Source organism: Arachis stenosperma, chromosome 9 (genome assembly GCF_014773155.1).
Source record: "Arachis stenosperma cultivar V10309 chromosome 9, arast.V10309.gnm1.PFL2, whole genome shotgun sequence".
NCBI lineage: Eukaryota > Viridiplantae > Streptophyta > Magnoliopsida > Fabales > Fabaceae > Arachis > Arachis stenosperma.
In genome coordinates, this window is record NC_080385.1 from 23946331 (window position 1) to 23969769 (window position 23439).

Consider the following 23439-nt stretch of genomic DNA (forward strand, 5'->3'; position numbering starts at 1 on the left):
CAAGAACCGCATACATGGGGCTAGGGTTATTTTCTCCATCAGCTTTCACACTTCCAAATTGAGGCCGTCGTTAGGATCTGCCACCAGTCGAGTCGTCAAACTCGAGGAAGGTGTGAATTTGAGGCTGCAAGTGCAGGAGCTTCAACGCAGCCTTCACCAGCAGGCTCAGAAGCTGAACAGTTATTGGGAGAGGTATCAAGAGATCCTCACACACGTGATGGATATGGATGACCTCAGACTAGGGGGAGGGAGCAGTTGGAGCAACTGCAGCGTATGGAAGCTCAAATGGAGGTGTATCAGGCTCAGATGCGCACCACTGGCATCATACCTGCTAGTGGCAGTGGTCCTACTGGTGGAATACAGACATTACCACCTTCTGCGTAGTCTCCTCAGGGCCACGGGACCAACAGCAACGATGATGACGAGGACTACCTGGATCTGTAGTTATTATTGTTTCGTTTTATTGTATTTATTGTATTTATTTAATGTACTTGACTTTTAATTTATTTGAACATTGTATTATTTATTTTAAATAAAAGGTTTTCATTATATATGAATTGACCATTAATTGTGTGAAAAATAAATTTAAACTAAAAATTAAAGTTGACCATTTATTTGATTTTTTTTAAAAAAATGACATTATTGTCAATTCGACAGTACCGGTGCAGAAACAACATTTTCGGCGTCAACAATATCGTCAGAAAAATCTGCCTGTAACCAATTAGTTCTTCGAGCTAGTAATCGGTCGCAGAATTATTGTTGGACCAAAAATTCCGACGGTAAACATTTACCGATAAAATTTATATCTTCTGATTTATTCCGACGATGTTTTTCTTGTAATGAAAAATAATACTACATTATTAACAAAATTGATATTTTTTCAATTCATATTTAACAAAAATATTTTTATTCTTAATTTCAAATTACAAATCCTTTAACCTAAATTTTAATAATTTAAAAATAAAGTGTTAACATAAAATATTAACTAATAATGATAAAATAAATATTAGCCCAATTTCTATGCATTATTGAAGAAATAAAAATACAAAACATAACGAAGATACTAAAAATATAATATTTAAAATTATTTTATATATCATAATATATATCTATAATTAATAATTTCATATGCATGATATTTATATTTATTATTTTTAAAATTATATAATTATTTTAACAATAATTAATAAATAGGGCAATTTACGTTTTTAAATTGTTTCAATCCCAAATTTACGCAAATGCATTGTTTTAAAAATGGTTACGCAATTACGTTGTTTCACTATATTATATAAATCGCTACTGGCAGTAACAGTTTATAATTGCACAGAAACCGTTAGAACCAGCAGCGGATTCTGTTTATTTATGGTTCTTCATAAACCGCTGCTACCAATAGCGGTTTATGTTTGTTGAAATGCGTGCGTAAACCGCTGGTGGCCATAGCGGTTTACGTTCAGTAATAATAATACAAATCAAATTTAATCCAATTCATGCATGTTATTGTTGCAATTTCTTCCTTTTCTTTTTTGTTTTTTTAGTTTTATAAACGGATGTGAAAAAAAAATACATTTGAGTCTTGTATGATATTTTTATAAAATAAATTTTATTTTATTGTGTTGAGTTTTCATACCAAATAAAAATTAAAATAAGAAAACGAAAGAAAGTGACTTATTTTATTAAAAAATTATAAAAGAATAATTGAAGCAGTCATTAATTAGATATGAAGAGATTTAATTTTAATTAAATTTTATCTTAAGAAGCTATAAATAATTAATTATTCAAATGGATATAATTTTTTTATGAAATTTTATGGTGCAGGAATCGTGTGTATGACAAGCTCTTATATAATAAGAGCAGATTGGATCTAAAACTTTATTATTAGCATGGTCGTTAGCACCCAAAACCTTATTGTTATAATCTTCGGTCTCCTCATTTTATATACTTCACATTTTCTCCTTCCTAATTGTTATCGTGCTGGAGACTCCATACTAACAAGAGGAGTTACACTTATATGAAACCGTTGACAACATTTTAAATAAGTACAAATAAAATTAAATTATATAAAAATAAGATAAAATAATATTTTAAATAGGTCCATTTTAGTAATTAGATGTTTAAAAATAATTTTAATTATTTTTTAAATATTATTAATTTGTCAAACTATGTTAACATTAATTTGTTTTATAATAAATTTTATTATTCAATATCTTATAAAAGAAAAAAATGAATCAACCAAAATAAATAATCAAAACAAAATAAGAATTAGAACTGATAAAAAAAAATTAATATTTTAATATAATTACAGTACAGTAATAATAATAATTAGTAACTGAATGAACAATTGAAAAATACAACTAACTAGTAATTAACATAGAATGTTTGATGAAGGGACTTAGGCTACAAGCTTGTACTGAATGGTTTATATGTATTAAGGTCAAGTAAAACACCAACTATATGAACCTAATAACAGATAAAATATACTTAAACTTTCAACGTCTAGCGGTTTACGCACACATCCCCACGCACATAAACTGTTGCTGCCAGCAGCGGTTTATGACCAACTTCTCTCAAACATAAACCGCGATGGGCTGCCGCAGTTTCTATGCTGCACTTTTTGAACAGAATCCGCTGCTGGCTCTAGCAGTTTCTGTGCAATTATAAACCGCTACTGCCAGTAGCGGTTTATATAATATAGTGAAACAACGTAATTGCGTAACCATTTTTAAAACAATGCATTTGCATAAATTTGGGGTCGAAACAATTTAAAAACGTAAATTGCCCTAATAAATATTAAATAAATAATTTTTTTTAATTGTGTTTCAAATATATTATTGAACCATAAATACTTGGCAGATCTAAGGCTGCTTTCTTAAGGAACTGACTGCCACTGGCTGTAATAATAAAGAAAAACATGGGTATTGTCGGATCCACAGCTCTATAAATAGAAAGGGGTTCTGCTTCGTAAAATGGCAACATACATGGTTAACTAAAACAAAACTCACTTCATTATTCATTCACTAAATATTGGAATGGCTAAAATGTTCAGAGCTTTTTTCTTCAAATCCCTTTTCTTCTTTTGGTACCGTTTCCTCTTTAGACAACTCAAGAGTCTCATAGGCCTCCGCAGAAACATCCTCAGCACACAGTTCAAGTACCAGAAGTTCTCTTCCTTTCTCCATCAGCACCACCGTTCTTCAGAACTCGGTGACCATACACTCGTCTTTGATGTTGAAAACGCTCTGTTGAAATCCTCTTCTCTGTTCCCCTACTTCATGCTGGTGGCATTCGAAGCAGGGGGCTTAATCAGAGCCATTGTTCTTGTCCTGCTGTATCCTGTTGCGTGTGCAGCAGATATAGTAGGGCAAGAACTGGGGCTCAAGATGATGGTTATGATATGTTTTTTGGGAATCAAAGTAGATAGCTTCCGAGTGGGAAGGTCGGTTTTGCCGAAATTCCTCTTGGAAGACGTTGGGAAAGATATGTTTGATGTGTTGAAGAGAAGCAGCGGGAAGAAAGTGGGCGTGACGAACATGCCAAGAATCATGGTGGAGAGTTTCTTGAGAGAGTATTTGGAGATTGATGTTGTTGTTGGGAGGGAATTGAAGGTTTTCTGTGGATACTTTGTTGGGTTGATGGAGGAGAAGAAAAGTGCTTTGCATGCTTTGGAACAGGTTCAAGAAGGGAAAGGATGTTCCGATATGATTGGAATTACTAGATTCAACAAAGTTGTTGATCATCAATTGTTCTCCCATTGCAAGGTTTGTGTTTATTCCAAATTTGCTTTAGTTTTTGTCCTGTTCGTTTTCCATGTTAATTAAGTTAATTACTAACAATCTTAAACATTGATTTTGGTTTCAAAGTTGATTAATAACAACAAAATTCTTTTATAAAATGCTATAATATCTTTAATTTTCATTATTACATTGTATTAAAAATTGAGAATTGCAAGATTTTATATTTTGTCCGTTATTTCTATTACTTTTAATGTATTTTCTAATACAATAATAATATACTAAAACCATGTTTAATAGATCAAATTAAACAAAGAAAATGGTATTAAAAGAAAAGAAAAATCCAAGTCGAATTTTTCATGCAGACTTTTTCTTATTATATTTTAATTTTGAATATTGTGTTTCCTTAGCATAACAGCAATGCCCTGCAACTTTCCAGGAGTTTCCTAGCTTTTTACCCGATAGAGTCTAGTCAAAAGTGTAAAAATTCGAAAAGAGTGATTAAAATTAAATGCCCCCGCGTCCCATAGTGCATGCATACATAAAAACACACATTTTGTTTTGTCTCTTTCTGTATATTATTTTCTAACTGGATGGAACAATAAATAGGAAGTGTATGCGGTGTCAGAAGCAGAGAAGAGAAGCTGGCAAAGGTTATCAAAGGACAAATACCCGAAGCCACTAATCTTCCACGATGGAAGGCTTGCCCTTAGACCCACTCTATTTGACTCCATAGCTATCTTAATGTGGCTCCCCTATGCCCTAATCCTCGCCATTATTAGAATCTCACTTGCCCTCTCTCTCCCTTATAACTTCTCAACCCCCCTCTTGGTATTTACTGGCATACACCTCACCACCTCCGAAATCCCCAAAATGCCCCCCAACAATAATAACAAGACGGGCACGCTTTATGTGTGCAACCACAGGACCTTGTTGGACCCTCTTTACATTTCTTTCACTCTTCAGAGGAACTTAATCGCCGTTACTTACAGCTTGAGTAGGATGTCAGAGATTCTTGCACCAATCAAAACGGTGCGTTTAACTAGGAACCGGGATCAAGACGCAAACATGATGAAGCACTTGCTCGCCCAAGGAGACCTAGTTGTTTGCCCCGAAGGGACCACTTGCCGGGAGCCTTATTTATTAAGGTTCAGCCCTTTGTTCTCCGAGATGTGCGATGACATTGCCCCCGTGGCCGTTAACAGCCACGTCACCATGTTCCACGGCACTACGGCCGGGGGACTCAAGTGTCTGGACCCTGTGTTCTTTCTTATGAATCCCTCGCCAGTTTACACCGTCAACCTCTTGCAACACGTGCAGAGATCACGATGCGCTGACGTGGCAGAGATTACTGAGAAAGAACATAAGGCGAGATTCAAAGTGGCGAATCACGTGCAAAGTCAGATAGGGAGCGCGTTGGGGTTTGAGTGCACTAAGCTTACGAGAAAAGATAAGTACCTGATTTTGGCGGGTAATGAAGGTGTAGTTATGAACCGAGCCTGTGGTAAATCTTAGGTACTGTAATTGTTAGATACTTTGGTTAGTTCAAATAGTTGTGATGTCGAAAAATGAGTTCCAAAAAAAAAAAGACACAAATGGCTGTGGCAGCTAAATTTTTATCATTACATTATACTACTAGCTATAGGCTATAGTGGACCACTATTGTTTAATTTTTCTCACTATTAATTGTGTATTAATAACTTTGTTTCCTGTGTAATATAAAGCAATGTTGATTTGTCGATATTTTTGTGTTTCATATTTATTACTTTATGTTCACTCTTTATCTCTATAGTACAATTTGCAATTAATGTTGCTGCCCACCGCTTAAACACGTAACAGATCAAGGTGACACAAGAAAACGGTCTTTGTGGCAATCATTCAAAGGGAGTACTCTGCATCAAATTTAATTTAATTTGTACAATTAATAAGAAGTAGTTCACAAACCAGAATGGCAAGTAAATATCTTTTACAAAAATTGAAGTTTAAATAAGTTAGGATATCAATATGGTTTGTTTTAAAATGCTGTTTAATTATATGATTGATTAATGGTTTGTTAAAGAATAGACTCAAATATTTATGTGGATTAAATACTTTAGTTGTGTCGGTAATTGAAGAGAAATTGTGTATGGAATAGAAAAGATTTTTTATAATAATTTAATATATTATTACTAAATTTATAGCTTTTATTATATATAAATTTTATTATGTTAATTCAAAAATAATTAAATTTTTAGTTTCTCATTGTATCATAAATTCAGTCTAAATAAAGGAGTTCTATCTTATATTTATGTTCTCTCTTTACAGGATATGTACAATGATACAAATACATTGTATATATATGGTAATATATATTAAAGTTTAAAAAAAAGCTAAAATTTGTTTATTTTATTCAACATTCATTAATTCTATCAATAATTAATAAATATTAAATAAGATAAATTTTAATTATTTTTTATTATCTTTTATTATGAAATATTTTTAAATATATATATAATATTATATTCAATAAAATATATTAATTCATCTAATAATTTATAATATCATATTTTTATATCAAAACATCATTATTATTGAAGTATCTACCTATATATAATAAAGGCTTGTAGTTGTTTAGACACAGTGAAATTAAAGCCTCTTCATTAGGTTAAAATTCAAATAATTGAATATCTAACTGGACCATGTTAATTAGGTGATCAACAACCTAGTTCTTTACTCGATTGGCAGTAACCGATACAATGCTTACAGTATGGCATTTAGGTTTTACAGTGGAAAATAGATTTGTTACCTTATATGATATTTTTGTCACCTTAAGTGTAATCAGGAATAAAAAAACTAAAGTAATTTGTTTTAAAAGTTTAAAATTAAAATACTAAATATTTATAAGAACTAAAGGTATATTAATTATTTAATCTTATGGAAGTTTTATATCTTTTAACCAAAAATAATATATAAAAGATGAGAAAAAAATGTCAAATAAAAATTTTTTAAACTCAAATAGAATATGTATAAAATAAAAAAATATTTGATAGATAATAAAAAAAATTAGCTCAAATAATTCAAAATTATTTTATTTTGTCTTTTTTTAATTATAAAAAAATAACTCAATAATATTAAATGCAATAATTGTGTAATAATTATAGGGCTACGTATATAAAATTATAATTAAAATAAAATAATTTTAAATTATTATCTCTTTAGTAAAAAAAAAAACAAAAATACTACTTGCATATTAAAATCATTTATTAAAATTAATCACCATATAAAATACATATATAATTTAATTTATTTTTAATGTATATTTTATATTTTAATATATATTTTACTTTAATAACTAATTTAGATCTAATTTTAATGTACACCTTAAGCAATTGTTGAATAATTTTGGAATATCTGGGATTTGCATCTCACTTGCACAACAACCCAGTGCCACAGAAAAGAAGCAACTTTGGCTACTAACTAAATGTGTATACTTTCTTTTCCAATAAATGCTATGCACTCTTAAAATGCGCAACTGTACACACATATGAAACAGATAGACAGTGTGAGTGGGAGGAGAATAATAAACACACAATATTTGATTCCCAACTGACATTCCAGTTCTATCCAATTGGCCAGAGATAAATCATGAGGCCAATCTAATTATAATATCATCACATTTTTTGAATCAGTGCTGTAAGGATATTATATTTATTTGTTAAGAAATTCAAGAGTATATGTAATGGTTTTGGTTAGTATTATTGTAAAGTGACATTTTGTAATGTTCATACATTAATTAAATATATTAAAAACTCTAGAATTTTCTCTTTATATTAGTAAGTAAACATAAATGCCTACATTGGTTTAGCATATAATAAATGATATTAGATGTAATGTAATATTTACCATTATTAATAAAGTACTTGAGACAAAAAAACAATATTTTGTCACAATAAATAATTTTCAAAAGACCCTTAATTTCATTTAAAATTTTAAAAATTAAATAAAAAGTCATACCAATTGAAAAAAAAAATAATTACAACTGTCTAATTTTTTTCTTCTAACTTTTTTTATTGTTTAACTTACACTTGACACGAAATTGTGCCTTAGTCTTTAATGTCTATTATATATTATTAAGTTTAATTTCCATATATATTAATACTTTGAGGAAAAAGTCTTATATTAAAATTTAATTAAATATTTATATTTATATTATTTTGATTTAAAAGATGCTTCAATTAAGCATTGGTTTCACAATATATTATTATTACATAATAATTATATAATTGTGCTTTTAAACTAGCCGTACAAACAAATAATATTGTATTATATTAATAAAACATTTATATTGCTCAAATTGGGTTATCAAACTGAAACATCGCCGGGAAGTTATGGAAGCAAACCACCCACAGTTTCTTCTATACGATGTTCTATCTCTTGCAACATACATTGATTAATTCTGAAAAAGGGAATGCATATGGATTTTTTTAAAAATTTGGTCTTACAATGATAGCCGCATAAAAATTATGATTGTGAAATGTGATACACACTATTGCTGCGCTATCAGTGGTGGATCTACATGACCAAGTTGCACCTGCAACATTAACTGTTCTAGTGAGGGAGTTTGTGCCATCTCTTTTTTTCTAGTTTTCTATTATTAATAAGGGTTTATTTATAATATGTTCTCAGAGTATATGTTAAAAACATAAAACAAAATTTTTTTATTAAAAATATAAAATTTAAGTTTTTATTTAATGTATTTATTTTATATTCATCAAATTAAAAAATGTAAAACTTTTTACTAATGATAAGCTTATTATATATTCTTATGACACATAATAATAATAATAATAATAATAATAATAATAATAATAATAATAAGGAGGATTTAACTATTTTGTATTATTCGAAAGACACTGATAATAATATTAATTTTTTAAAATTTTTATATATTTAATGTATAAAAAATATAAAAATATTTATCTTTTCAATAATTTTAAATAAAGTTTTTTTTATAGTATCTTTAACATGTATTCTCAAAGTACATATTAGTAAAATAATAATAATAAAAATAAAAATAATAATAAAACGTGAAATGTGACTCGATCCATTCAGTTGTAAATAAATTTGTGCATTATTGGAACGGAAGCAAAAGGCTTCATCAACATGTGAGATTTGACTTTGAAGGAACTCAGTTGTTAACGTGAGATACTTTAATGCGCATTTTGTTGACATTTATTTTGACTATCAATCATCAAGTTGTACACATGAAAATATGAAATGCAATACACACTCTGCTACAATTCTTTATTACAAACGCCTTAAATTACATGGATTTGTGTTTACTTGACCTACACACAAGAGTATGTTGACCCTATATACATCAACAACCCATTACAATTAGCTAATGGCTTATGTCACAAAATTATTTTTTTTTTAATTTAAATTGATAATATATATATATATATATAATACATTTTTTTAAATAAATTTTTTTGCATAAACTTTTTTTATTTGTGTTATTTTAAATAATAAAATTTTTAATATTATAACATAATTATTGTTTTAAAAAATTTAATCTAATAAAAAAAAGACACGTAAATAATTATATCCGTAACAATTTAAACATCATTAGAATACTTTATTTGCTATTACAGGAAATAATTCCTTGGATACTAATTATTATAAGAAATGTTCTTTACTATAAAATGATGAAACAGACTATCCACACCTACAATGAGACAAGTTAGGTTCATTTTTTTTATATAGATTCTCAGGATGTATTATTCATAGTTATATATGAAAAATTTGTGTGTTTTTAAATAATATAATTTTTTTATTTTAAGACACAAATTGTTAAATTGAAGAGGGAAAAAAAACTGATGACCCAATTTGAGAGGAGCTGAATTTAAATTTCGGAAATTCATAAATTGAAAGGCTAAATTTGTGTAGTTCATAAATCGGAAGATCAGTTTTATATTTTAAAAATTTAAAAAAATTAAAGTTTACCAATCAGAAAGTTAGATTTATATAAATTCACAAATCAAAAGATTGGTTTATGTTTTAAAAATTAAAAAAAGTTAAATTTTACAAATTAAAACTCAGATTTGTGATTTCCGTATAAAAAAAGCACACCAAATTTTACATATTGTTAAAAATACTACTAAGCGGACAAGTTAATGAGAGAAGCAAATAATCTAAAAGATCCTTGACGTAGACTATGGTCTATGAGCAATAACACTATTTGAAGAAAGTGAAGGAATGTGTTCAATTATAATTTTTTATTTTTGTTCATGACTTTGAAAATATTTAAGTATAATAAACAGCAATTAAGTGTTAATAAAAAATATATAAAAATGTTTAAATACAAAAAAAAAAGTAAAAGAGATAATTAAATTATTTGTCTCGCATTACAAAATTTCACTAAATATAAAAAATAAATATTTACAAATTCAATAGGTCAAATTATAATTTGACCTTTTTTAAAATGACCGTAAAAATGAAAGAAAAATTTGCGCGGAAACATTGATGGCGAACCTCATATCAAAATGTACAAGTGATGTTGCACGTTGTGGTTAGGCGGTGGAACTTTGAGCGACGAAGAAAGGAGCATAGCAGTGATGATGAATTAACATTTTTCTGAGTAAATTAAATATGTTTTTTAATTAAATAATTAGTTTGGAAAATAGATAGATGAGATATAGATAGGCATTTGTTTATGCGTCAACTGCCAACTAAAGCATCACATTCTTTCCTCTCACTCATATTTTCTCCTTCTGGCTTTCAACAAATTACAAATTTAGTGGGCCTAGTTCTTGGTGAGAAGTATCAATATGCATAACAAATGCAAATTAAAGACTTAAAGTTAGGAATTTGGAAGCGGATGTCTAGTTGGAACCACAAAAAATATATAGTCTACCTCTTTTCTCTTTTCTTTTTTTTTTTTTTCATGTGAAAGATTATCTATGTAGAGTTGTAGACTCAGATTTTTGTAGTACACACCAATAAATACAAGGTGTGTCATTCTCGGTCACAGATAACAATAAACTGAATAAAGAAGACAATAATAATTACATGAATTTTGTCTCCTATTTCAATAGGAGTATAGTTGCATTGTCTTTTTCATTTTCAACTGTGTTAGCATATTCTTTGGAATGACAATAATGGGGTAGGGAAGAAAAAAAAGTGAGGAGTGATTTTCTCTACTCTGTTTCTCAAGATTCTAAGAGTTGGAACAAGGGATAAATTCAGAAAATTTTCATAATATTTAGGGTAAAATTTACAAGGAGTTTTTATTAACATAAATATATTTACTATTGAATTTGGAATTATATGGTTGCTTTTATGATACTTATGATTATGGAGTTTGTGATCACTGTAAAATTTTAACAACAAATCTAGTTAAAATTATAATTAGGAAAGAATATGAAATTTCATATTAATTATGATTTAAATCACATACAAGGCTTAAGAGTTAAAAAAATAACGATCTCAAATAATTGATACTAATTTAAATAATGTTAGTTCTAATGACACAAATTTTTTAAAACTAATATAAAATTTTAATTCTACTATAAGTTTTATTTAAGGAATTCAAAAATATGAAAAAAAAAAACTAAATGTTCAGAAGCTACGTGGATGGGTCAACAGAACAACTAATCTTGACAATGGGAGGTAAAAGAATCATGTGAATAAATGTCCCATCATAACTAGGAAAGTTGATTGCTTCCCCTTATATATTATGGCGTGCATGTTTTTTTCTAGCTAGTTAACAATTGTGATATATATGTTTGGTGGTTTTAGGATGAATGAAAATTTAAATATTAAAAGTCCAATAAACTCCCCGTTAAATGTTGTTTAGTAACCATTGCTATATATATGATGTCCTGAGACTCATAGGTGTTGCTGGGTGAGTGTAGCATCACCGCCCAAGACGAAGCTGCCTATCACCTTGGCCTACGCATACTATGGGCACGACGCACAGCAGATGCGTCTAAGTCACTCGGAGCAACATAGAAGGGGTGCAGCAAGTCAAGTCGTTCAACATTAAGATGATGTGGTTGAAGATTGACCTAAGAAACATGCCTGCTAATGCTCCACTTGATGTGCTCTCACAATATGCACATTGCTGTTGATAACAGATGAATCTAACTCGACCGTGCATTGCAAGGGCTACTCGCTCGTGGGGATCAACTTTACTTGCTTCGGCCTACCACACACTATGCATGGTTATCAATTCCAAGATACCACTACTACTTTCTTGGATTTGCCACAGATTTTCAAAGTGGAGACGGTTCCACTGACCATGAGGTATGTAGAGAGGGTACTTAACTTTAGATTTATTGTACTATTGTAATTGACGTGTACGCTACAAATTCATAAACGAGATCAAAATCAAAATCGACCAAACAATCCGGAGATAATAACGCGAGAAAACTCAACCACAATTTGATTACAGTTTTAAATAAGTCAAACATCATCTCCAGTCCGTTATCAATAACAACGGCACTCACCAAACAACCAAAAGATCGGAACAAACAAAGGGAAACTAACACTTCACTCATCTATATAAATAAACCAAATAGCCCAAAGGAAGGCAGGTCACACACCCGCTTTATGATCTTCTTTACATTATCTCCTAATATGTTCTTCTGATTTGAGCGTTAGAGTGCTTTTTGCGGATGCTCCCGTCATTGTGTTGCGTACTGCCGAGGTGTATTACCCTTCTCCCAGAACGACGTCTATCTCTCCGTCAAAACCGAATAGTCATTGGAAGGAGCCCTCATACCTCGATTTTGCTCGAACGGAACATTTGGCACCCACTATGGGGCCAGGATTTTAACTAACCCCACTGTTTTCTTTGTTCGAATTTTTACTTTTTTCTTTCTTCAGGATCCCCGATCCTCAAAAATGGCCGACAACGGAGTCCAACAACCCACACAAGCAGAGCTCCTAGCTCAGATTGCTAAACTCCAGGCTAAAGTTCGGAGGATAGCCGAACTGTCTTCCACCAACAACGCTGGAAAACATGAAGAAGGGAACTCCAAAAGCTCGACTCAAGACAACATAGACCCCCTGATCATCAACCCTCCAGGAAAAGCTGACCTTGGACAACCCCTTCTCCGAAGAGATCACCAAGTTTCAAATGCCGAAGAACTTCGTACTGCCTACCTCTCTCGAGCTTACAAGGGAATTGGCGACCCCAGGGCTCATGTTAAGAAATTCCAATCTATGATATTCTTTGACGGCGCTAACAATGAACCCGTACTTTGTCGAGCTTTTCCTACTTACCTTGATGGTGCTGCATTGCTTTGGTTTTCTAAGTTATCTGCAAGTTCAATTTCTTCTTTTGAAGAGCTGGCGAGATCCTTCATAGACTACTTCGCCGCATCGAGAATATATGTGCACGGATCAGACTATCTAGGTACAATCAGAAAAGGACAACACGAAAGCTTGAAGGACTACATCACCTGATTCACTGAAGCAACCATGGAAACTCCAGACTTAGATCCAGCAGTCCACCTACACGCCCTTAAATCCGGCCTAAGGCCTGGTAAGTTCCGAGAGACAATTGCAGTAACCAAACCGAAGACGTTGGAAGGGTTTCAAGAAATGGCCACAGGCCAAATGGAGGTTGAAGAACTCCATGAAGCCCAAAAGATAGACAAACAACAGCCCAGGAGAGAAGAGGACAGGGCATTCAGGCCGCCAAATAATAAGGAGTCAAAGAAACCTTTCAAGCTCACACCAAAATTCGATAATTACACCAGATTTAATACGAGGAGAGAAAAAATAATCAAAGAGATCCTCAATGCCAAAATAATAAAGCCTCCTGAATGAGCAGGGAGTTACCAAGATAAGAGATTTGTAGACAAAAGCAAACACTGTGCTTTCCACCAGAAGTACGGCCACACGACGGACGAATGCGTAATCGCCAAAGATTTATTGGAAAGACTAGCCCGACAAGGCCTCCTAGACAAATATGTCGAAGGAAGAAGAAATGGTGAAAGCTCTCAAGACCTAGGAGAGCGTCAACAAACCTCGGAAGAGAAAGATGACAGTAAATGGTCCAACCCCAACCCGCCAAAAGGGGTCATAAACCACATATCCAGAGGATTCGCAGGGGAGGTGAAACGAATGCGGCACGAAAATGAAGTTGAAGTTACCGAGCAATGCTGGCAATCGAAGGTACAATACCCCAAAGAAAGGTGGACACAAACAAGCCCAAGATAACTTTCAGTCAAGCCGACCTATCTTCACCAGGTCCGAACCTAGACGATCTTGTGGTCATCGCCATCCAAACAGGTGAATTGTTAGTAAGAAAGGTCCTCATAGACCCAGGTAGTATCGCCGATGTCCTATTTTACTCTACTTTTCAGAAAATGAAATTATCTGAAAAAGCCATGCAACCCTCATCCGGAGAACTGGTTGGGTTCTCGGGAGAGAGGGTCCCGATAAAAGGCTATATATGGCTAAAAACAAAAATGGGGGACACATTCAGGGTCGCAAACTATTAATGTCCAATACCTCATAGTCGACTGTCCTAGTCCTTATAATATTATTCTCAGAAAACCCGCTCTGAACACATTCAGAGCAGTGGTATCTACCTTACATCTCTGTGTCAAGTTTCAGGTATAGGACGGTAGGATAGCAACAGTCCACTCGGATCGCCAACAAGCTCGGCAGTGCTACAATGCAAGCCTAAAAGGAGCCAACATATCGGGAAAATCCCAACAAGAAGTAAAAGCCATCCACAGCACAACTGAAGTACTGCCCTTAGCAGAGCTTGATCCTCGGGAGGATTCCCAAGAAAGACCTCAGCCAGCAGACGAGCTCCAAAAGGTCCCTTTAACCGCAAAAGCAGGACAATTCACTTATATTGGTCGATCCCTTGAAGGACAGGAACAACTAAAACTGATAAAGGTACTACAAGACAACGCCGACTTGTTTGCCTGGACCTCAGCAGACGTGCCAGGGATAGACCCGAGCATCATTTGCCACAAACTCGCCATCGACAGAATGATCCGACCTGTGGCCTAGAAGAAAAGAAACCTCGGAGCTGAAAAGGCGAAGGCAGCCTTAGAAGAGATTAAGAAGCTTCTCAATGCCGACTTCATCAAGGAAATACGCTTCACCACATGGCTCTCAAATGTGGTAATGGTAAGAAAGAGCTCAGGAAAATGGTGCATGTGCGTCGACTTTAGAAATCTTAACAAAGCATGCCTAAAAGACGCTTACCCATTGCCTTGTATTGACAAATTAGTAGATAATGCCTCGGGGTTTAAAAGCTTGAGCTTCATGGATGCATACTCTGGTTACAACTAGATTCTTATGCATCCAGAAGACCAAAGCAAGACAACTTTCATAACAGAATATTAAAATTAGTTATAAGGTAATGCCATTTGGGCTAAAGAATGCAGATGAAACATATAAAAGACTTATGGACAAGGTATTCCACTAGCAAATAGGTAGGAATATGGAGATCTATGTAGATGACATGGTGGCCAAGACCCCATCAGAAGAATCGCATTATGACGACCTCAAAACAATATTCTAACAGATCCGAGCATATAATATGAGACTCAATCCGGAAAAGTGTGCCTTTGGGGTGCAAGGAGGAAAATTCCTCGGGTTTATGCTTACCTCACGTGGAATCGAAGCGAACCCCAAAAAATGTGAAGCAATAATTAACATGGCAAGTCCAAAAACACTATCACGATTCCTACCAGCTATGTCAAACCGATCATACCATTTCTTCCAGACGATCTGCAAGAATAAAAAGTTCAAATGGATAGAAGAATGTGAAACAGCCTTTACCGAGTTTAAAGCCATCCTATCCTCGCCACTGATGAGCAGATAATTTATACGCTTTTTGACATTATTTTTAGGTAGTTTTTAGTAGGATTTAGCTACTTTTAGGGATTTTTCATTAGTTTTTATGCTAAATTCACATTTCTGGATTTTACTATGAGTTTGTGTGTTTTTTTGTGATTTCATGTATTTTCTGGCTGAAATTAAGGGACCTGAGCAAAACTCTGATAGAAGGCTGACAAAAGACTGCTGATGCTATTGGATTCTGACCTCTCTGCACTCGAAATAGATTTTCTAGAGCTACAAAACTCTAAATGGCGCGCTCTTAACGGCGTTAAAAAGTAGACATTCAGAGCTTTCCAGAAATATATAATAGTCCATACTTTATTCGAGATTAGATGACGCAAACTGGCGTTCAACGCCAGTTCTATGCTGCATTATGGAGTCAAACGCCAGAAACACGTCACAAACCAGAGTTAAATGCCAAAAACACATTACAACTTGGAGTTTAACTCCAAGAGAAGCCTCTGCACGTGTAAAGCTCAAGCTCAGCCTAAGGATACACTAAAATGGGCCCCGAAAGTGGATTTCTGCATTTAGACTTATTTCTGTAAACCCTAGTAACTAGTCTAGTATAAATAGGACATTTTACTATTGTATTAGACATCTTTGGATTATTTTTGGTTCACCTTATGATCCTTTGATCACGTTTATGGGGGCTGGCCATTCGGCCATGCCTGAACCATCGCTTATGTATTTTCAATGGTGGAGTTTCTACACACCATAGATTAAGGGTGTGGAGCTCTGCTGTACCTCGAGTTTCAATGCAATTACCACTATTTTCTATTCAATTCAGCTTATTCTTGTTCTAAGATATTTGTTGCACTTCAACATGATGAATGTGATGATCTGTGACACTCATCATCATTCTCACCTATGAACGCGTGACTGACAACCACTTCCGTTCTACCTTAGACCAAGCGTGTATCTCTTGGATTCCTTAATCAAAATCTTCGTGGTATAAGCTAGAATTATTGGCGGCCATTCTTGAGAATCCAGAAAGTATAAACCTTGTCTGTGGTATTCCGAGTAGGATTCAGGGATTGAATGACTATGACGAGCTTCAAACTCGCGATTGTTGGGCATGGTGACAGACGCAAAAGAATCAATGGATTCTATTCCGACATGAACGAGAACCGACAGATGATTAGCCGTGCTGTGACAAGAGCATTTGGACCTTTTTTACTGAGAGGATGGGAAGTAGCCATTGACAACGGTGATGCCCTACATACAGCTTGCCATGGAAAGGAGTAAGAATGATTGGATAAAAGCAGCAGGAAAGCAGAGATTCAGAAGGAACACTGCATCTCCATACACTTATCTAAAATTCCTACCAATAATTTAAATAAGTATCTCTATCTTATTTTATGCTTTATTTATTATAATTTTCGAAAACTCCATAACCATTTATTATCTGCCTAACTGAGATTTACAAGATGATCATAGCTGGCTTCATACCAACAATCTCCGTGGGATCGACCCTTACTCACGTAAGGTATTACTTGGACGACCCAGTGCACTTGCTGGTTAGTTGTGCGGAGTTGTGACAAAGTGTGATTCACGTTTGAGAGTGCTACCAAGTCTTTGGCGCCATTGTTGATGATCACAATTTCGTGCACCAAGTTTTTTGCGCCGTTGCCGGGGATTGTTCGAGTTTGGACAACTGACGGTTCATCTTGTTGCTCAGATTAGGTAATTTTCTTTTTGTTTTATTTGCAAAAATTTTTCAAAAATCTTTCAAAAAATTTTTACTTCTATTTTTGAAAAATTATTCTAAATTTTTAAGAATGAATTCTAGTGTTTCATAAAGCATGTTGAAACTTGGCTGGCTGTAAAGCCATGTCTAATTCAATTGGATTGAGGCTTCCCCTTATCAGTTTATGAAGTTGGATGAAGTATCAGCTGTTGTATGTCTGATTTGTAAGCTAAAGCTTGGCTGGCCATTGGCCATGTCTAGTGTTTTGGACAGAAGCTTTCACAAAAAGCTTAGCTGGCTATTTAGTCATGTCTAATTCCTGGACCAGAGCTTTAGACTAACATTGCAAAGATTCTTGGAATTCTTATTAAAAATTTTGAATTTCTTATTTTATTTTTCCTATATGTTTTTGAAAAAAATAATAAAAAATACAAAAAATTTTAATAAAATCATAAAAATAAAAAAAATATTTTGTGTTTTTTTTTTAGTCTTGTGTCATGTTTTAAGTTTGGTGTCAATTGCATGTTCATCTTTTTCTTGCATTTTTCGAAAATTCATGCATTGTATTTTTCATGATCTTCAAGTTGTTCTTGATGAATTTTCTTGTTTGATCTTCATGTTTTCTTGTTTTGTGTTTTTTGTTGTTTTTCATGTGCATTCTTGCATTCATAGTGTCTAAGCATGAAAAATTTCTAAGTTTGGTGTCTTGCATGTTTTCTTTTCTTGAAAATTTTTAAAAATAAGTTCTTGATGTTCATCATGATCTCTTCAATGTGTTCTTGGTGTTCATCTTGACATTCAAAGTGTTCTTGCATGCATTATGTGTTTTGATTCATAAATTTCATGTTTTGGGTCATATTTGTGTTTTTCTCTCTCCTCATTAAAAATTCAAAAATAAAAAATATCTTTTCTTTATTTTTCTCATAAATTTAAAAAATTTGAGTTGACTTAGTTAAAAATTTTTAAAACTTAGCTATTTCTTACAAGTCAAGTCAAATTTTCAATTTTAAAAATCTTATCTTTTCAAAATCTTTTTCAAAAATCAAATCTTTTTCATTTTTCTATTATTTCCGAAAATTTTTAAACTTTATTTTCAAAATCCTTTTCTTATCTTTATTTCATAATTTTCGAAAACTTTACTAACAATTAATGTGATTGATTCAAAAATTTGAAGTTTGTTACTTTTTTGCTAAGAAAGGTTCAATCTTTAAATTCTAGAGTCATATCTTTTAGTTTCTTGTTAGTCATGTAATCAATTTTAATTTTAAAAATCAAATCTTTTTCAAAATATCTTTTTTAATCATATATTTTCAAAATATCTTTTTAATCATATCTTTTTCAAAATTTGATTTCAAATATCTTTTCCAACTTCTTATCTTTTCAAAATTTGAATTTCAAATATTTTCTAACTAACTAGTTGACTTTTTGTTTGTTTTAACTATTTCTTATCTTTTTCAAAATCACCTAACTACTTTCTTCTCTCTAATTTTTGAAAATTACCTCCCTCTTTTTCAAAATTTTCTTAATTAACTAATTCAAATTTTAATTTTAATTTTATTTCTTCTCTTAATTTTCAAAAATCACTAACCTTTTTTCAAAATTTATTTTTGAAAATTCTCTCTCTCACCTTATTCTATTTATTTATTTATCTACTAACACCTCTTTTCTACTCAAGAATTCGAACTCACTCTTCCCCCTTGTGTTTGGATTCCTACCTTTTTCTTCTTTTATTCTTTTTTTCTTCTGCTAACATAAAGGAATATCTCTACTGTGGTAAAGAGAATCCCTATTATTATTTTCTGTTCCCTTCTTTCTCATATGAGCAGGAGCAAGGACAAGAATATTCTTGTTGAAGCAGATCCTGAACCTGAAAGGACTCTGAAGAGGAAACTAAGAGAAGCTAAATTACAACAATCCAGAGACAACCTTACAAAAATTTTCGAAAAAGAAGAGGAGATGGCAGCCAAAAATAATAATGCAAGGAGGATGCTTGGTGATTATACTACACCTACTTCCAAATTTGATGGAAGAAGCATCACAATCCCTGCCATTGGAGCAAACAATTTTGAGCTGAAACCTCAATTAGTTGCTCTACTGCAACAGAACTGCAAGTTTCATGGACTTCCATCAGAAGATCCCTACCAGTTTTTAACTGAGTTCTTGCAGATCTGTGAGACTGTTAAGACTAATGGAGTAGATCCTAAAGTCTACAGCCTCATGCTTTTCACTTTTGCTGTAAGAGACAAAGCTAGAACATGGTTGGACTCACAACCTAAAGATAGCTTGGGCTCCTGGGATAAGCTGGTCACGGCCTTCTTGGCTAAGTTCTTTCCTCCTCAAAAGCTGAGCAAGCTTAGAGTGGATGTTCAGAACTTCAAACAGAAAGATGGTGAATCCCTCTATGAAGCTTGGGAAAGATACAAGCAGATGACCAAAAGGTGTCCTTCTGACATGCTTTCAGAGTGGACCATTTTAGATATATTCTATTATGGTCTATCTGAGTTCTCTAAGATGTCACTGGACCATTCTGCAGGTGGATCCATTCACCTAAAGAAAACGCCTGCAGAAGCTCAAGAACTCATTGACATGGTTGCAAATAACCAGTTTATGTACACTTCTGAGAGAAATTCTATGAGTAATGGGACACCTCAGAGGAATGGAGTTCTTGAAATTGATGCTCTGAATGCCATATTGGCTAAGAACAAAATGTTGACTCAGCAAGTCAACATGATTTCTCAGAGTCTAAATGGATGGCAAAATACATCCAACAGTACTAAAGAGGCATCTTTTGAAGAAGAAGCCTATGATCCTGAGAACCCTGCAATGGCAGAGATAAATTACATAGGTGAACCTTATGGAAACACCTATAATTTCTCATGGAGAAATCATCCAAATTTCTCATGGAAAGATCAACAAAAGTCCAATCAGGCTTTAATAATGGTGGAAGAAACAGGCTCAGCAATAGGAAGCCTTTTCTATCATCTTCTCAGCAACAGACAGAGCATTCTGAGCAGAGCTCCTCTAGCTTAGCAAATATAGTCTCTGATCTGCCTAAGGCCACTTTAAATTTTATGAGTGAAACAAGGTCCTCCATCAGAAATTTGGAGGCACAAGTGGGCCAGCTGAGTAAGAAAATCAATGAAACTGCTCCTAGTACTCTCCCAAGCAATACTGAAGATAATTCAAAAAGAGAGTGCAAGGCCATTGACATAAATAAAATGGCCGAACCTAGAGAGGAAGGGGAGGACGTGAATCCCAATGAGGAAGACCTCATGGGACGTCTCCCAGACAAGAAGGAGTTCCCTATTGAGGACCTAAAGGAATCTGAGGCTCATATAGAGACCATAGAGATTCTATTAAACCTCCTTCTGCCATTCATGAGCTCTAAAAACTATTCTTCCTCTGAAGAGGATGAAGATATAACTGGAGAGCAAGTTGCTCAAAATCTAGGAGCCATCATGAAGCTGAATGCCAAGTTGTTTAGTAATAAGACTTGGGAAGGTGAACCTCCCTTGCTCATTAGTGAACTAGATACATGGGTTCAGCAAACTCTACCTCAAAAGAAACAAGATCCTGGTAAATTCTTAATACCCTGTACCATGGGCACCATGACCTTTGAGAAGGCTCTGTGTAACCTGAGGTCAGGTATAAATCTTATGTCACTCTCTGTAATGGAGAAGCTGGGGATCTTTAAGGTACAGGCTGCCACATTCTCATTACAGATGGCAGACAAGTCAGTAAGACAAGCTTATGGATTGGTAGAGGACGTGTTAGTAAAGGTTAAAGGCCTTTACATCCCTGCTGATTTCATAATCTTAGACACTAGGAAGGAGGAGGATGAATGCATCATCCTTGGAAGACCCTTCCTAGCCACAGCAGGAGCTGTGATTAATGTTGACAGAGGAGAGCTAGTCCTTCAATTAAATATGGACTACCTTGTGTTTAAAGCTCAAGGATATTCCTCTGCAACCATGGAGAGGAAGCATGAAAACCTTCTCTCAATACAGAGTCAAACAAAGCCCCCACAATCAAACTCTAAGTTTGGTGTTGGGAGGCCACAACCAAACTCTAATTTTGGTATTGAACCCCCACATTCAAACTCTAAGTTTGGTGTTGGGAGTCCACAACATTGACCTGATCACCTGTGAAGCTCCATCAGAGCTCACTATCAAGCTATTGACATTAAAGAAGCGCTTATTGGGAGGCAACCCAATTTTTATTTATCTAATTTTATTTTTATTTTATTTTTTATTTTATGTTTTATTAGGTTCATGATCATGTAGAGTCACAAAACAAATACTAAAATTAAAAATAGAATCAAAATCAGCAGAAGAAACAGCACACCCTAGAGGAAGAGCTTACTGGTATTTGAACGCCAGTAAGGAGCATCTGGCTGGCGTTCAACGCCAGAACAGAGCATGAATCTGGCGTTGAACGCCAGAAACAAGCAACAATCTGGCATTTAAACGCCATGATTACACCCTGAGGAGAGTTGGCGTTAAACGCCAGAAGCAAGCATGGAACTGGTGTTCAACGCCAGAAACATGCTGCAGACTGGCGTTGAACGCCCAAAACAAGCATAGAATTGGCGTTTAATGCCAGAAACAAGCATCAATCTGGAGTTAAATGCCAGGATTACATGCAGAGGGCATTTTACATGCCTCATTGATGCAGGGATGATAATCCTTGACACCTCAGGATCTGTGGACCCCATAGGATCATCTTAGGATCTGTGAACCCCACAGGATCCCTACCTACCTCAATTTACCTTCTCACTTCTTCACACAATCTAATAACACTCTTACCCAAAAAACCCTTCACCAATCACCTCAATCTCTCTTCCCCATCACCTCTTCACCACTCACATCCATCCACTCTTCCCCACAAACCCCACCTACCTTCAAATTCAAATTCCCTTTCCCACCCAAACCCACCCAATATGGCCGAACCTTAACCACTCTCCCTCCACTATATAAACCCCTCTATCCTTCTTCATTTTCACACAACACAACCCTCTCTTCTCCTCCTTGGCCGAATACACACCTCTCTCCATCTCCTCCATTTTTTCTTCTTCTTCTTCTCTTCTTTCTTCTCTTGCTCGAGGGCGAGCACTATTCTAAGTTTGGTGTGGTAAAAGCATAGCTTTTTTTGTTTTTCCATAACCACTTATGGCACCTAAGGCCAGAGAAACCTCTAGCAAAGGGAAAGGGAAGACAAAAGCTTCCACCTCCGAGTCATGGGAGATAGAGAGATTCATCTCAAAGGTCCATCAAGACCACTTCTATGAAGTTGTGGCCAAGAAGAAGGTGATCCCTGAGGTCCCTTTCAAGCTCAAGAAAAATGAGTATCCGGAGATCCGACATGAGATCCAAAGAAGAGGTTGGGAAGTTCTGACCAACCCCATTCAACAAGTTGGAATCCTAATGGTTCAAGAATTCTATGCCAATGCATGGATCACTAGGAACCATGATCAAAGTATAAACCCGAATCCAAAGAATTATCTTACAATGGTTCAGGAGAAATACTTAGATTTCAGTCCAGAAAATGTGAGGTTGGCATTCAACTTGCCTATGATGCAAGAAGATGCACACCCCTACACTAGAAGGGTCAACTTTGATCAAAGGTTGTTGGACCAAGTCCTTATGGACATATGTGTGGAAGGAGCTCAATGGAAAAGAGACTCAAAAGGCAAGCCGGTTCAATTAAGAAGACTGGACCTAAAGCCTGTAGCTAGAGGATGGTTGGAGTTCATCCAACGCTCTATCATCCCCACTAGCAACCGATCCGAAGTTACTGTGGATTGGGCCATCATGATCCATAGCATCATGATTGGAGAGGAAGTAGAAGTTCATGAAGTCATCTCTCTAGAACTCTACAAAGTAGCCGAAAAGCCCTCCACCTTGGCAAGGCTAGCTTTTTCTCATCTCATTTGCCATCTATGCTACTCAGCTAGAGTTATCATAGAAGGAGACATCCTCATTGAAGAGGACAAGCCCATCACTAAAAAGAGGATGGAGCAAACAAGAGAGCCCATTCATGGATCTCAAGAGACGCATGATGAAGGTCATCATCAAGGAATCCCTGAGATGCCTCAAGGGATGCATTTTCCTCCAAATAACTATTGGGAACAACTCAACACTTCTCTAGAAGACTTGAGTTATTACATGG

At 34.2% G+C, this 23439-nt stretch overlaps 1 protein-coding gene and 1 non-coding gene across 2 annotated transcripts; one reads left to right on the plus strand and one right to left on the minus strand.

The window, feature by feature from the left end:
* The first annotated feature begins 2983 nt into the window (after nucleotides 1-2983).
* LOC130948292 (probable glycerol-3-phosphate acyltransferase 2) lies at nucleotides 2984-5471 on the plus strand. The gene is made up of 2 exons (XM_057877009.1): nucleotides 2984-3755; nucleotides 4338-5471. Exons 1-2 carry the CDS (start codon nucleotides 3027-3029, stop codon nucleotides 5241-5243), a joined length of 1635 nt encoding a protein of 544 aa, XP_057732992.1. The 5' UTR covers nucleotides 2984-3026; the 3' UTR covers nucleotides 5244-5471.
* Nucleotides 5472-19620: 14149 nt separating this feature from the next.
* LOC130953619 (small nucleolar RNA R71) lies at nucleotides 19621-19728 on the minus strand. Its single transcript, XR_009075781.1, has one exon. It is a non-coding gene; the product is annotated as a small nucleolar RNA R71 (small nucleolar RNA).
* Nucleotides 19729-23439: the final 3711 nt, after the last annotated feature.